This window comes from Lepidochelys kempii, chromosome 8, assembly GCF_965140265.1.
Source record: "Lepidochelys kempii isolate rLepKem1 chromosome 8, rLepKem1.hap2, whole genome shotgun sequence".
Lineage (NCBI taxonomy): Eukaryota > Metazoa > Chordata > Testudines > Cheloniidae > Lepidochelys > Lepidochelys kempii.
In genome coordinates this window covers 53,496,371-53,511,764 of record NC_133263.1, presented here as the reverse complement: position 1 = coordinate 53,511,764, position 15,394 = coordinate 53,496,371, and the positions used below count along the sequence as shown (strand labels likewise).

At 53.2% G+C, this 15,394-nt stretch overlaps 1 protein-coding gene across 4 annotated transcripts in view; it reads right to left on the bottom strand.

The window, feature by feature from the left end:
* Positions 1 to 7,584: 7,584 nt before the first annotated feature.
* Positions 7,585 to 15,394, bottom strand: part of KIAA1614 (KIAA1614 ortholog) — a 44,188-nt gene continuing 36,378 nt past the window's right edge. For all 4 annotated transcript variants that reach the window (XM_073356582.1, XM_073356580.1, XM_073356583.1 and 1 more), the window contains 3 exons: positions 13,669 to 13,793; positions 11,766 to 11,950; positions 7,585 to 8,950 (listed from right to left, as the gene is read on the bottom strand). In XM_073356582.1, the coding sequence (XP_073212683.1) occupies positions 8,757 to 8,950; positions 11,766 to 11,950; positions 13,669 to 13,793 (504 nt within the window). In that variant the 3' untranslated portion in view covers positions 7,585 to 8,756. The remainder of the gene's footprint in view (positions 8,951 to 11,765; positions 11,951 to 13,668; positions 13,794 to 15,394) is intronic.

Sequence of the window (15,394 nt, the reverse complement as noted above, 5' to 3'; positions counted from 1 at the left end):
GCAGCCAACAGGCCTAATTTTGACAGTGGCAGCTAGTTTTTTTAAACAAGTGACTTAATTGCCCATGAAAAGTTCCACTTTTTGCTCTCCCTGACAACTGGAACCCTCCATTCACACAACAGATGCAGCACTGGCAAGAGCAATGCAGGCTCAGGGGCTGTAGTGAAGGGGACCATACAAGCACCTGAATAAACAGAGAGAAGCCTTCCTATACAGGGCCTCAGCTCTGACAGAACAGTGCAATCTCCATGCCCAAAAGCCTGTGGCTTGGGCTGGGAGTGCTACCAAAGAAGCTAATACCAATGGCTCCTACGCTGTGGAGACCTGGCTAATGCTGGCAGTAAGCCCTCCCGTTCGTCTCACCTCTGTCATCACAGTGTCAATGGATGGCACCAGCTTTGGGCAGCTACTAAACTAGTTTGTATTTCAGCAAGCCACCTCCCAGGAGAAATGCTCTGTTTCCCGTTACTAATCCCCTGAATCATCTCATTTCCCTCCGTCAAAACAGCTGGTCATTTTAAGAAGTTGAACACTTCCCCAGAGCCCTCTGGATGGAGAGATTCTGCCTGCAGAATTTGTGCTAAGTGGTTGCTGCAAATTGCCTGGTTCAGCAATAGTTCATTTTACCTCCACTTTCCTTGCTTGAGTCCATGGAGATGATGGCGTCTTCACGTATGGGCCTGGTACGCACTTTGCACTGGGGATCTTCCAGTCCCATTGGCAGCATCACAATCCAAGTGACCAATTGCCAAACAGAGCCTGAAATTGAAGTAGTGGGGAAGTTATTTCCTGCCCGTTGGAGCCAGTTGACCTTCTCTGAAATTGCAGTGAGGTCTTTGCCAAGTGGGGTTTTGCCAGAACAGCCATCTGTGAGCAGGTGCTAGCAGGCTGGGGGTGGGGGGAGGAGCATAGTGCCAGGTCTCCTGTAGAAAACACTGCTGAGGGGAGATGGGAGGTGTCAGCAACTCCTGTCAAAGGTTCTGCTGCTCGGGAAGTAGCTAGCAGCCCCCCCTCAACAACAGAGCTCCGGTGGAGGGCAAAAGGCAGGAGAAGAAGGGATTATGCCATCACAGCCCTCTCCCCTGAAAAACCCACAGGTCTGGTTGTGAGCACTAAGGAGAGAGGGGGCAGTGCACTGATCCCTTAGCAATAGCCACAGCCTAGCTTGGAAATTCAAAACTGAAGCTTTTCCTCACTGAGCACATGTGCTAGTTTGTCATTGTAGGGTCCCTAATGCTGCCAGTGCTGGCTTCCTCCGACAGTGAGGGGAGACAAAGAATTAAGGAGAAGAAAGTAGGTTATGTCTGGGTCTTTCCATTCTTCACTTTAACAGCCAGAGCATGAGCACCCCAGGAGCGAGTTGGAGCAAGCGTAGGCTTTCTGGATTGAGCGTAAAGATGCAGTGATGGGCATGCTGCTTTGTGCCAGAAGCAGATGTTTCTCTTCCATCCTCTGACACAGCCATGGTCCCTCTTACAGCTGATGAAAGGACAACAGCTATCTGAGGGCAGAATTTGGTGTAGTGGGGGGGATGGCCCAGCATTTGGCTCTCACATTACCTGGTTCATGGGGCCTTTTGCTGGAATTAGGGCCACTTGTTCCCCACCAGCCTCTCCAACCCATGGGGACAGAACCAAACTCACCTGATTTGACCTTGTCCAGCCTATCCAATAGTAGGTGATGTATCTTTCTGCCGAGTCAGCCATCGCACCACAAACTTCTGCCTCTCCCTCTTTGCTTCCCACCTGTTGAAGGGAAGCCTGATGGAAGAAACTCCAGTGAAACAAACAGACACAGATGCCTGCATGTGGCTCACTCCAACACAGGGATGGGCGTTTTATGTAGGAGTAATGAAGCTGGGGGATTACATAGATCACCGAGCGCACCGCACAGTCACAGTATGGTTATAGGCTATCGGTCCTGACGAGAGGCAGAAGAGATCACGTTAGTGAATTTCTCTTTTTGCGTGTCTCCCACTTCACCATATGGGGTCCTGTTCAAATTCGCTGTAGCAGCCTTAAAAATGCTCTCGAATTTTACTTTGATTCCAACAGCATGACTGGCTCCCAACTACGGAGCATGGAACCCAGAGCGGAGGAACCACCAAGCCATACCGCTTCCAGGTGAGCTGGGGAACCACATCAGGGAGTGGGCTGGAGATTCTCCCCCAGCACCTAAAGAGTTTGCTAGAGATGGGCCTGAAGCTAAGTCTGGATCCAAATCCAAACCTGAACTTTCAGTAAAGTGGGGAAAGGTGTTTGGATCCAGGGATTTGGCCCCAGTCGAGCATCCAGTGCCCGAAATGGTGACAAGTCAATTCACCCCCACAAACCAAGAGTGAGATTCTTTACATTCGAATTTACTTTTCAGTGTTTAATGCCCTTTGCTTTTTGGGGTTCAGCTTAGCAAGTGAGGTCACACTGGTTACCGATCACATGCACTGGCCCCATGCTGCAACGTCTGGGATGCAAACTCTGCTGAGGATAATTTTAAAAGAATTCCCATGGGATTGACTTGTTTTGAATAAAAGCTGCCCTGTTAGCCTTTCCTCAGACCTAGATTTGGGGGCACATTTAGGTTGACCACCAGTGATTTTGTTTTGCAGAACAATGGAACTTACACTGCCCAGTGCTTTCTAAGGGGAAGTCGGCATTCTCAGCCTTACTTTGCATCAAGAGGCAGGTTCCTGTTTATTATCAGTGATGCCAACTCTTAATTTTAGCACCAGTCTCACGCTTTTTGGTGGTGCTCTTAATAAAGCCCCAGCTCTTGGCGTTAGTTATGACAGGAGGATCTCAGCATAAGGATTTTTTTAGCCCTCGCAGCTGAAGACAAAAGCTTGACATGATGAAATCGAAAGATTCAGAAAACAGAAGACAAATCAAAAGAATCCAGAACTTTAAAAAAAAAAATCTCACGATTTCTAAACATCCAGGGTTGGCAATCCTGGTGCCATCAAGACACCAGCACTTTCAGTAATTTGCTTTGCTGTGTAGTTAGATGTACTGATCAGAATCTTGTCTCTACCGTGCAAACAGTCACTGGCCCGGTGGTGCATTCCACAAGGGGAATGGCGAAGGAGGACACACGGTACAGGCTTGAAGAAATAGTTTTCCAGAACTGCGCGTGATCTCTCCCACATGGAGCACAGCTCCAGCCTGCCACTCACAGGGCCTTTATTTAGGTTAGGATTTTTAAGATGCCGCTAATCTGATTTGCCTGCTAGTATTTTGTTTTTCTTTCAGTTTCTTTTTTTCTAAAGGCCAGTTTCAGATTCACCCCAGAGGTGGCATTTGAAGGGGGTGGCCCCCTCTGGCTGGGGATTTTATAGCAGCATGATGTTGCTTGAGAGAGAGAGAGGGAGGTTATTTGTTATACTTCACAGGCGCTTTCTTTAAAAGAAAAGCTCTGCAAGCAGCTAAGATCCCTCCCCCTGGGTGAAGAACAGCCAGGCAATCTGTCCAGACACCCTGGGATCATTAGCATTGAAATATAAACTCTCTGGGGGATGAAGAACAAAAGCCGAATTACTCATCCAAGGAGCGGGGGCGGCGCTGGGCGAAAGGAAGGCGGCTGGAAGAGCTGTAGCTGGGCAGGTGTCTTCGTTCCTTGGCTGCTGGCCCAGCGCCATTTGGGGCCTGCAGTGGGTGTGAGCGGGGCACAGAGGCTTGCTGCTGCCACAGGGGGCCCTCCTGCCTCCGGAGCAACAGAGGCGGCGTGGCGGGGGTGTGTGTGTGCTTGAACTGAACTGGTTCTTTCCAGCTGCCATGGAGGCAGGAAATGCCAGCTGTGCCCAGGCTCCTTGGGGCTGCATGGAAAGCTGGCACAGAACAGAGGGTACAGGGCCCAGTTTTCTAGAGCAGCAGGAGAAGAGCTCCAATTGTAAGAGGGCTGGCAAAGGGGAGCAGTCACGCAGCGGGGAGGGGGCTGATGCCCCCTCTGCAGCTGGGAGAGACAGTAGCCTCCAGCCAGTCACTGCATCCATGCATGGGCTAAGCCTTACACACACACACACACACACACACCCCCGACACCTCTCTGGCTGTACTGCATTTGTCCCCATGGTACCCCTGCACCATCGGCACAGCACGATGTCCAGATCATTGCACTCCCCACCCCAGCAGCCTCTGCCTCCTCTGCTTCCCATAGGATTAGCCGGCCTGCTCAGGGAGGACCATGCTTGCTCCCTTTGGCCCCAGCTGCTAAGCGGGGCTTGGCATCCAGCCCTGCTGCATTGGGATCCATGATAAAAGGCTCTAATGGGGTCACTGGCACTTTCAAAGTGCCCTGAGACAATGGAGGGGCAGCATGGCCCAGCGTCAGGAACAGCTGATTTCTAATCTTCACTCTGCCACTGCCATCCTGGATGGTCCCACACAAATCGCTTTGCCTCTGTGTCCCACTTTCCTCATCTGCCAGTTACAAGCGGCCACACTTACACCGCCTCCCAGGGTGTCTGGGCAGCACTTCGAAAGCATAACATTTGACCTAAGTGCTAGGGAACAGTATTTTTGCAGGGGGCTGTCCCACAAGGGGCTGGAAACACTGGCTCTTTGGCCCCCCGTAGCTGACAGCGCTTCCTGTGTGTGTGTAGGAGAGAACTGGGTAGCTGCTACTGACACACAACCACCCAGGCTGCCTCTCCTTGCCATGAGGGAAGAGAACAGGGGCGATGCTGTTCCCGTTCTTCCCATGCTCTCCCCCCGCAGGGCTGTCTGCAGGCTGGAACAAATCCAGAACTGCGCTCCTGCTGGCTTTGGCTAGCTTTCCCACCATAGCGTGGGTTGCCTACACATGTATGGAGAGCACCCGCAGGGTTTACTTCTGGGACACGTCGCAGCCAGCTCGCTCTCTCTGACATATATTCACTAGGAGTGACTATCAGCCTGTGCCAAAATAAACCCAGCGTTAACCAACCTCAACTAGCCCATCCCAGTGGCTAGCGAAGGATGTTCCACTCCTCAGTTATAAGCACTTGAGGCAGGCTGCACGTTTCACCCCTAAGCGCCTACTGACATATCAGCGAAGCCGAGGCTCTGCTGCGCTGAAGCCTCCTCCGTGTAGCTCCACACGTCTCGTAACGAGACCTTAGCTTGTCTGCCATTCCAGTGACTCTGCACCTGGGTTCCCACCGTCTGTCGTCCTCTCACAGGTGAGACTGGCAGCCCCTGGAAAGGTGACCTGCAGTGGAAAAAAGAAATGGGCTGGTCGTGCCCTTCTTTGCGAGGGATAAAGCAAGCATGAAAATGTTTTTCCTCCCTAAAAGAGGGGTGGTGGCATCAGAAATGCAAGGCTTTCCGTCCCTGGAATGGTGCGAAGGGCTGGAGACTCGGTGGGGTTCACAGCACCAGCACAGACGAAAGCTGAGCAATTGAGAGGGGTGGCAAGGATGCTAAATTCCATTTGTTTGTGGCCACACCTGTCCAGTCCTCAGGGAAAAGGACGTCACTGTTAACGATTCATCCCCTATACCCCGCTCTCCCATACCGGACCTCCAGGAAAAAATCCAGACGCTGCCTCCCTGTTGTTCCTGAGGGGGGGGGAAATCTAGATGCAATGAAAGAGGCACAAAGCCCATTTTAAAATATTTCCCTTTGCAGGTCACCTAAAACCAATTGGCCAGGCTGGGAAAGCACAGCTGCGAGGACACGGTTCATGGTCGAGCAGCTGTTGCCACACAGAAGCCAGAATGGCTGCCTGCATAAACCACTCAGCTCAGCTCACCAGCCGAGGGAGCGGTAGAGTTAAATCAGGCGGCCTTCTACAGATAAAGAGCCACATAGCGTTTCCTTTTAAGAGGCAGCACCTGGAACCCAGGGCTATCCATCTGCTGCCCACAGCCATCCGGCTGTGACTCTGATGGCCGTCTCCCTTGTGCTAATCATAATTTTTTTTTGGAGGGCAGAGATGAATGGCTCTTACTGCCTCCTCTGTGGTGGGAGCAGAGAGGAGCTGCGGGCACTGTTTCGCCATCGGTTTTATTACAGTTATTTAATACATACATACAGTGAAGGTGCCAGATCAGCTGGGCCCTGCATTCAGCAACAGAGCAGCACAAGCCCTCCCCACCCACGGGGCTTCAGCCCTGATCCAGGCGGGCAACATCTAGGGTGAAGAGGGGAGTGCAGCACTCAGGCTCAGCCCACTGTTGGCCTCTCTCCCTGAGGCAAGTTGTGGCAATGGAGGTGTGATGGGGAAGCTTGTACAGCATGAACTGGCCGAGCCCACAAACCAGCCAGCCGGTGGAAATGTGTTTCAGCCATTATCAACCTGGGCCCAGGGTGAACTGCCCTTCTGAAGTGAAAAGCATCATGTCCCCTCCCCTCTGCTACAGGGAAAGATGTTAACTGGCAACTGGAACGTGCTGCCTGCAGAGAGTGGGGTGGGGAGGGCTGGACCCAGCTGTTCAGTCTGGCAGTGTTGCCTGCTCTCCGGTCACAAGGTTAGTTAAAACCACTAGCAGTGAGGAGGGGCAAAAGTGACCTCCTGGGAGAGCAAAGACCCAAGCCATGATGGAGAGTGAAGGCCAAGGAACACCTAGGAGAGCCAGGGCGTGAGTGCATATCAGACAGAGCATGCTCCCGGTGCAGAGGCTACTAGAGGCAGAGGTGGGAGGGAGGCAGAGATAAGGTTGGAATGAGCAATTTGCTGAGAACTTCCCCTTTTCCCAAGTTCTCCACTTTACCAGCAAAAGTCCCTCCCTGTGCATCCTCTTACAAACCTCTCCTTTCCTTGCTTTCCACTACCAGCTCCCTCTCCTGGGCTGGCTCCTCCGTCCCTCTGGCCCTGCTTTTAAGCATCATCATGTTAGATTAGGTCACAGTTTACCGACCGTAGCCCTTTCTTCACTCTGGCCGCCTTCCCATGTCTCATCCTATGCAGTCCCAGGGACCGTATTTTGCTGGTTCTAGTGTCTCAAGCAGAACCGTCACACCCGCGCACGACTAGTAACACCGCTAAGGTCCTTGCACGATGTGTGTCCCCCATTTTGCGCTCAGCAGGCTGGGAGGTCTCCAAGCCCCCAGCTTGCATTCCCTCTGCCCACAGCACATTGAGCTGCCAGATCAGCAGCCTGTCATCCGGCCTTTCTCTGGGACTTGCCCCAGTTCTGGTAGGACTCTGGTTTCTCGACATTAACTGTGTCGATTTGCCAGACTAACCTCAGATAGGGAGCTCACTGCGCAGCACTGAGCACTGCAGGCAAGTCTGCTTGTTCCTAAGCAGACTCACCCCACAACCCACGTCCCCCTTTAAGTGACTTAACCTTCCTGCTGCTCCAGCCCCATAACTGGGTTGCAGCCCTCCCATCCAGACTCAGCCATCCTGTTCCCCCCTTCCCCCAGACCTACGGATCCCAGCCTCCCATCCACCCAGTGAACCGGGGACCCTCCCCAGCTGTGGGATGGCTTTCTTTGACAGATGCTGAGACTGGCTGCTCCTCCCTCCTGCCCATCTCCTTGTCCCTCCCAGCATGCATATCCCGACCAACACCAACTACCTTCCCCCTCAAAATTTACCTACATGCCCCTCTTAGGGCACTGGATACCTGGCAGCACCGTACCCCATCAGCAAGCATGGTCCTGACCTGGCCACCCTCAGAGCACTACCTGCAAACACTAACAGGCCTGTTTCCCGTCCCCCACTCTCACACCTGCTCCAATAACTCAGTTACAGGGTGTGGAGAGTTTCCATCAGAGATTTTTAATAACTTAAGAGAAACACAATGATGAACGTACAGAGGTTTCCAACACTGGTTAAACAAGTCCCTTGCCAGACTGAACAGGTCCCAGCAGCACATCCAACAGGTCCCTGGGCTCTATGTCCTGCCCTTTATTTCACCAGCATGAGTTAGCCCAGGAATGACCTTGGCCTTCATCTCAGGCTGGCACCAAGGAGCCAGTGGGAAAGCTCTGTGGCTCAGTGACATGACGCCACCGGAGAGGGACTGACTGCACCCGGGGCACAAAGGCAGACCTGCCGAGAGGGTGGCGCTGCATGGCAGCTGGGGGCTCTTGCTGCACAGCTGACAGGCCGGCACTCAGAGCTGAAGATGCTGGCGCTGCCAGGCCCCCACCACGGGAGCCTCTGATGGATATGCTGATCAGGCAGCGCCCCCTCCTGTTTGGCCACTGGGAACAGCAGGGACCGAGCTGGCAGGTCATGGATCCTTCCTGCATTGCCTGCAGTCACTGTTTGGTGGATGAGGGCAGAAAATAAAACCCCCATCTGCCCCAAGCTGACAAATGTTGGGGAACAAAATATTGCACAAAAAGTCTGGCCCCTGAACGCTACTCAGCAGGTCTGGGTGCAGACCCCCGGCCATTAACACTCACCGCAGGGGAGCCGAGTGGCCCCGGCAAAGCAGCAGCACCCGTTATTTCTCCTGGCCTAGCATGCACGAGCTGCTCGGTGCACCAGCCCGCCCAACAGAGACAGACCGAGGCCGTGCAGCAGACATCGCCCTGACAGTCCCTTGGCCTCGGACAGGGATCCGCGTTGTCCATCACAACTTTGCACATGCTCACTACTTAGCACAGAAAGGTCCCAGATGTGGCATCAGGCATCGTTCCAGTCACAAAGGCATCTCCTAGCAGCGGGAGTTGGGCTCCGTGCCAAGGACAGTGTCCCCGCAGCGCCCCATTAGGCAGCAGGGGCATCACCCACATGCAGGTCTCGCCTTGTTCAGCGAGACCACTGAACACTGCATAGCATCGTGCTTCTTGGGTGCAACTCAGCAGGATCCTGGCCTCTCCATGCTACCGCCTGGTGGGTCTCTGCTTGAGCACTCGGATGGATAGGGTGTTGGCCCGTAACAGCAGTTCGTTGATGTGGGCCAGGCCAAGCCTGGTGACCTTGGCACCGTTCACCTCCAGGATCTCGTCCCCCACTCCAAGAAGCCCTGCGTATAGCTTGGCTGTGCTGGCATCTGCCATCTCCTGGACGTAAATACCTGCAAAGCAAACAGAGACCCCACTCAGTGCCCCAGTTATGCAGAGAGGAAGGTGCAGCTTCCTAGGACTAGGATCCCTGCACCAACTCCTACCCTTCTTCTCAGCTCCTGCAGTTGCTGATGTTGCACACTGCAAACAGACCATTGCTTAGGTCACTTTGGCCCAGCTGCTCTTCCTTTGTGAGTATTAGGTACAACTCTCCAGTCTCCATCTGGTCAGAACCAGGCAGACGTTTCAGGCCAGCTCTCCAGAGAGCAGGGGATGAAGGCAAACCTAGAGTTATGCTGGAAGACCAACTGGGAAAGCTCTGCGATCAGACCAGTTAAGAGAATGAAAATTCTCACTGTGGCATTTCACTAAGGTGGAGAGCCAAATCAGCGCACACAGGGATATTCTTCAACTTATAAGACATTTAAGGCAAGGACTCACTCCTCCTATGTTTGTACATTGGCCAGCACAATGGGGCCCACCTGGGACCTTTGGACAGCACAACGATCAAAAACTATCAGCTCGGCACACATATTCCCTGCACGTGCGACTGACACCCGCTGCTTCGAATTTCTGACCTTCCTGTTTGCTCCAAGTTTCACAGCGTGCCAGACTGTGAAAGGTCAGGATCTGGAGTGGTCCAAGACCCCATGGTGCACCAAGCCACAGAGGGATCCGGATAGGCTGCAAGTTCACTAAAAACCTTTGGCCCACACTGCTCCAATGGTGAGCGCTTGCAGTCAGAGAGGGGTTCAGTTTTCATGCTTGCTCAACTGATGGCCTCTGAAGCAACACTGCCAATAAGGATGCCTGCTGGGGCACTGAAATCACACGTCTACTAGTGACGGGACCACAGCCACCACTCACTGCACATCGGCCGCCAAACCACCCTGTCTCTGTAATTTGGGCTGAATTTGGAAGCAGCGACAAAGGTACAGACCTCCACCCCTCATTACCAGCACCAGGCAAGCCCTCATGTTCATTTCTTAAGGTAGGACAGGGATGCTGAGAGGGGCTTAGGCCACAAACCACAGGACCATCACTGGCCGTCCATCCCTGCCTGCAGGCCACCTGTTGGCCATTCCTTGCTGCTACACCACAGCAAATGCCGATGTGAGTCCCCAGCTGTCCGTACGGGGCGGGGCATCTCCCCCGGGCAAATAAACATCAAACGTGCAGCGCAGTGGGGAAAGCAAGCAGCAAAACACACGCACAACAGATGGGAAAAGAGAAGGCCGCGCCTGCCAAGAGCTGCAGTGCATTCACCCACAGCACTCACATCTGCACAGTCCCAGCTCCGCGCCAGTCTGTAAGAGGAACTCCGCCATGGTTAGGGGGTTCCGAGCCTGTGAGTCACGACCACCCTGCCAAACAGGAGAGGGGTCCTGGTGTGGAACAGGCTGAGACTCACTGGCCCTCTTTAAAGAGCTCTTCAGCCATTGGGCATATGTAAGTCCTTAATAGCCAACTTTCCTTCTCTTCCCCCAAGGGGCTCTGAACGGCTATCCTTGTTCTGAGTCTCAGCTGCGGCGATGCAGAAGGAACTACCCCCGGAGCCCAGGATGGTCGGGCTAGAGGCACCCAGCAGGGCTGCTCGCTGGACCGGCTCTGTGGATAAACCGAGGAGTCGGGGCTGCAGAGCGGTCATGGCAATAAATTCACTAAACGTCTTCAGTGGAACATAGTATCCCAAGTCAAGGCTGGTTAAATCAAACACCAGCCTCCTCCTGGAGCCCACCTACCTGATGCCAGGAGTCAGATGCACTGCAGCACTGCCAGGAGCCTGGCTGGGAAGAACCCTGGAATGTCTGGAGTCAGTCAGGCCCTGAGCCTTACCCGCTTCAGGGGGCTCTTCTCTGTTTGGAATGGGGCGATAACAAAGGGCTAGCCTGAGGCTGGTGGAGGTCCCAGAGCCCGCTACTGCCTGAGGGCTGCTTTCCAGGATGGCACTCCAGGGCTCCATGGGGATTTGCAGAAACAACTGGCCCTGGACACAGGCGCTTTCCCCCACCCCGGCAGAGGAGGTTGAGGATGAGAGATCTAGATGGGGTGTTTTGGGAGCCACTACTGCTGACAAGCTAACAGCCCAGGAACTGCCAGGCTGAGTCAGCCCAGGGGACCATCCAGTGCGTGCCCAGTGTTCTACACGGGCCAGCAACAGCTGCTTTTCAGGAAGGTGCAAGACCCCTTGCAGCAGGCTAAGGCAGCCACCTCGACCGCCCTGGGCTGCCATGTCCCAGGGGTGATGCTCATGGGACGCCAGAAGCAGGGTGCTGCTACAGAGGCCCCACTTATGGAATTTGCTCCCATCCAAAACATTCCTAAGCCTGAGACTGGCTGCCCGTAGGTCACACTGCTGTCTTTGTCCAGGCTCCCTGCAGCCAGGGCCAGCAATCCTGAGTATTGAGCCGACAGACTGGCTTCTCTCCACCTCTTGTCCCATAAAGCTGCAGGGAGTCATGGTGTCATTGCTCCCCACCCCAGGAATGACAATTGCTCCCAGTCCAAGCTGGGTAACATACACAGGCACCGAACATTATCGCCTATGTACGACACACCACAGAAAAAGCCCAGCTCCCTTCCAGCAGTAAAGAATTAACACACGCCATTCTCAAAGCTGGGCCACAGCACAAACAGGAGACCGACCCAAAGGGGAGACAAGCCAGGGGTTTCAGCCTGGCACACACACCAGGCAGGCGGGGACTAACAGCACTAAGCAGGTGCTGAGAAAGGGGTATTTTTAAGGTCTCAAGAAGCTGCAACAAACCCTAAAAGCTACTCGATGGTGCTCCCATAAAGCCCCATGTGACTATTCAGAGCAGGTACCTGTGTCAGGTCGACCATTCCCTGAGGAGACACGGAACCCAAAAGTGCCCTGTGGAGGGCGCTGCAGCTCCAGCTGGCTGGTTCCATCCGGGAAGACTTCTACCACTCGCCCGACTGTTCGCACCAAGTTGGGGGCGCCAATGTCCTCCACGCTGAGGGAACGCCGGGGCAGAGCACCCACTTTCCTGGAGAGAGAAGGGAATGAGCCAGAGGGAACATTACTGCTGTGTGGCGCAAAGAACCCACCACCCTTGGAGCAAGGAGGTGTAATATCTCAGCTACTGGAAGTAAAGGGCTGAGGCCTAGAGCTTCAGACAGATCCTTCATCTTAGGGTCACAGGTTCAAGTCCAGCGTGCACTCTAAGGAGCCTGAGGCAAGTGGTTGAAGTGTTACTACCTAATAAGGACATCCCCTTGGTTCTCCTGCTTCAAGGTAAAGGAGACCCCAATCTTACCAAGGGGAGTTCAGGGGAGACTCCTGAAAATTAGAAATGGAAGAGACCTGCAGCATTAGATCCTCTAAGCCCATCCCTCAGGAGCCCAGGTGTGGTTGTCTCCCTCTCTGCCCACTGACTCCAGGCCTTTGTTCAATCCGGTTTCAAATGGCTCCAGCAATGGGGCTCCCGTCACTTCCCCATAGGCTAGCAGGTCACGCACTTACAAAGTGTTCCCTGATATTCACCTGGGTTTCCCTTTCCTTCATTTCATCTCATCTCTCTTCATTAGACCCTCCTACCCACAACGGACCAATCCAATCAGCGCTCACACTAACAAGCAGCTGCTTCCGAATCCGAGTTCTGCGTCTGCCGTTCTCCACTGCTCCCAGAATGGAGGTTTTAGCAATCTAGGCATGAAGTGTGCAAGGCCTTCCTGGAGCCAGCTCCTCAGGGGTAACTTGCCCTTTGGAGGCAGTTAGGCAGAATTCCAAGCAGGTGCAAGGTCTTTCAGACTGTCTGGACGTAGGGTCCTGTCTGTTCTGCCCAGACGTTAAAAATCCAGCAGCACATTTTGCAAGTATAAGAGTCTCCCCCGCTGTGCCTGGCTCAAGCATCCCCCATGCCGTCAGTACTGTGCTATCCGCCAGCATCCAGCCCGGAGGTGACTGCACTGTGGTGGTGAAGTAATTTCTATGGCATTTAATGTGCTTTGGGGTACAAGTGCTGCATCTACCTCTCCTCCCACTCAGAGTATCATATCCCTCTTCAGCCCCCTTTGCTGGCGTCCCCTGCCAGCCCTTTGGCATCACAGAGACAGTCTGTCTTCCTGGTCACCCCTCCGAGGCCCTGCCTGCATCTCCACTTTTATTTCCCCCTGTTCATGCCCCCTCACCCAATCTCCTAGAGGGCTTCTAGGCCCCTCTTGCTCTTTCCCCGGACGTCACAGTACCCAGTGGAGATGGAGCCCTGGCATGGGCCAGCCAAAAGACACTCCTCCCAGCACTCCTGTGTATCACCCTTATTACACTGGCACCTTCCAAGCTGCCCCATGCACCAGGAACTCCTCCCTCAACACATTCAGACCCCCTACAGACAGGCCCAAGCTTGGCTCCTTACCAGAACCTCCCCAGAAAGAACCGCACACAACCCAGTGTACCTGAAATAAAGTGATGTCCACACTGGTTTGCAACAGAACTGCTCAGTGTGCAAGGATCCTATCTCACGCCAGACTTTGTGCAGCACCAAGCACGCAGCCAGAGCTCAATAATCAATTATTGACTACTGCACTGGCATTACCACTAGTAGAATAAACTTGTATTACAGACTAACGTAGAACACTATCACCCAGCACCAGCTGCAACCTGCATCGCAGATCGGTAGCGTCAGTGTTCTCAGAACAATTACACATCAGCAGAGATCTGGAGTGGGGTGAACTGGGAGTGCCCCTGGCCCTCCCACATTCCTACCTGTCAGCTGCTTTGCTTTCCCCTGGCTTGCCCTCCAGATAAAAGCTGGAACGGTCAGACTTGCCCAGGAGAGAATGCAGGTTCTGTACTGAAGAGGCTTTCCTCAGTTGGCAGAAGGGTGACACCTAGTGGGAGAATGAGAGTACTGAAAACCAGAAGTAGTTCTTGGGGAAAATCCAAGCAAAAGTGTCTTTTGCCAGAAGGGGATGCTCAGGGACCTCCCAAGAGACCAGCATTTTAAACCCCAAATCCTCTTGAACCCTCTGAAAACCATAAAAGTCAACAGAGGAAGAAAAAAAATCCCTGTTTCTTTCATCTCCCCAGCATCACTGTATTAACAGAAATGTACTAACAGGAGTGTCAGATAGAAGAACCTGGGAGGTACTTGTCCCGCTCTACTTGGCACTGGTGTGGTCTCAGCTGGAGTACTGTGTCCAGTTCTAGGCACGACACTTCAGGAAAGATAGGGATAAACAGAGAGTCCGGAGAAGAGCAACAAAAATGATAAAGGTTTAGAAAACCCAACCTCTGGGGAAAGGTTAAAAAACTGGACATGTTTAGTCCTGAGAAAAGACGACTAAGGGTGGGGACCTGATAACAGTCTTCAAATATATTATGGTCTGTTGTACAGAGGACTGTGATCAATTGTTCTCCATGTCCACTGAAGGTAGGACAAGAAGTAATGGGCTTAATCTGCAGCAAGGGAGCTTTAGGTTAGATATTAGGAAAACTTTCTAACTATAAGGACAGTGAAGCTCTGGCATAGGCTTCCAAGGGAGGCCATGGAATCCCCGTCATTGGAGGTTTATAAGAACAGGCTGGACAAACACCTGTAAGGGATGGTCTAGGTTTCTTTGGCCCTGCCTGCCTCAGTGCAGGGGGCTGGACTAGATGACCTCTCGAGGTCCCTTCTGACCCTACATTTCTATGAATCTATGCTCAATGCTTTCCAAAGAAGCACTGGGCTGTCTTGCTTTTATAATCACAAGTAAGCACAGAGTTAATGACGTTTGAAGACAACTCCGACACCTTCCAGGTTAGCTCAGAAACTGTGCACCCCTGAAGGAGTCCGATGAAGCCTGCTCTCATAAAATTCCCTAAGCCACCCTGGACTGCTCAGCGCTTGTTGGGAGCAATGTTACACAGGGCCCCAGTGGGACCGGAGGGGCTTTGGGCCAATTGCTTTAGCAAAGGGACTTCAGTTTTGGATCAGTATCTCGACTCCCTATAATTAAAGGCTGCAAACAGATTAGGTTATAGACCACCCACCCGGCTCCAGTGCCCTCCTGGGCCTGGGTATGTCTGACCCTGAAAAGGCCCAATCAGCCAGGACTATGCAGAAAGTGAGACTGAACCCAACCTGAGTGACCTATGCACACCTGCACGAGCACACACACACGAGCACCCTCTGTTGTCTGTTCCCCACCCCCACTACACTCTTCCATCTTCTTCTACCTTGTTCTGTTACACTTCCCCAGCTCTTCTCATCCCCTCTGCTATGCCTGGGGCACAGGTTCAGCTGTGCTGACCAATTTTCTTGTAAGCCTCACTCCGCAGTCTGGCGCACAACACAGTGGAGCAGAGGCAGACTGGCAGGACGTGAACAGACAGGGGTGAGCTTAAGGATGCTAGTGCAGCGCGCTCTCAGTCAGTTCAAGCTGCAGCAGCCCGCATACTCTTCAAAGGAAATAACAGAGTATGTCAGACTTAAATAGTACATCTCTGC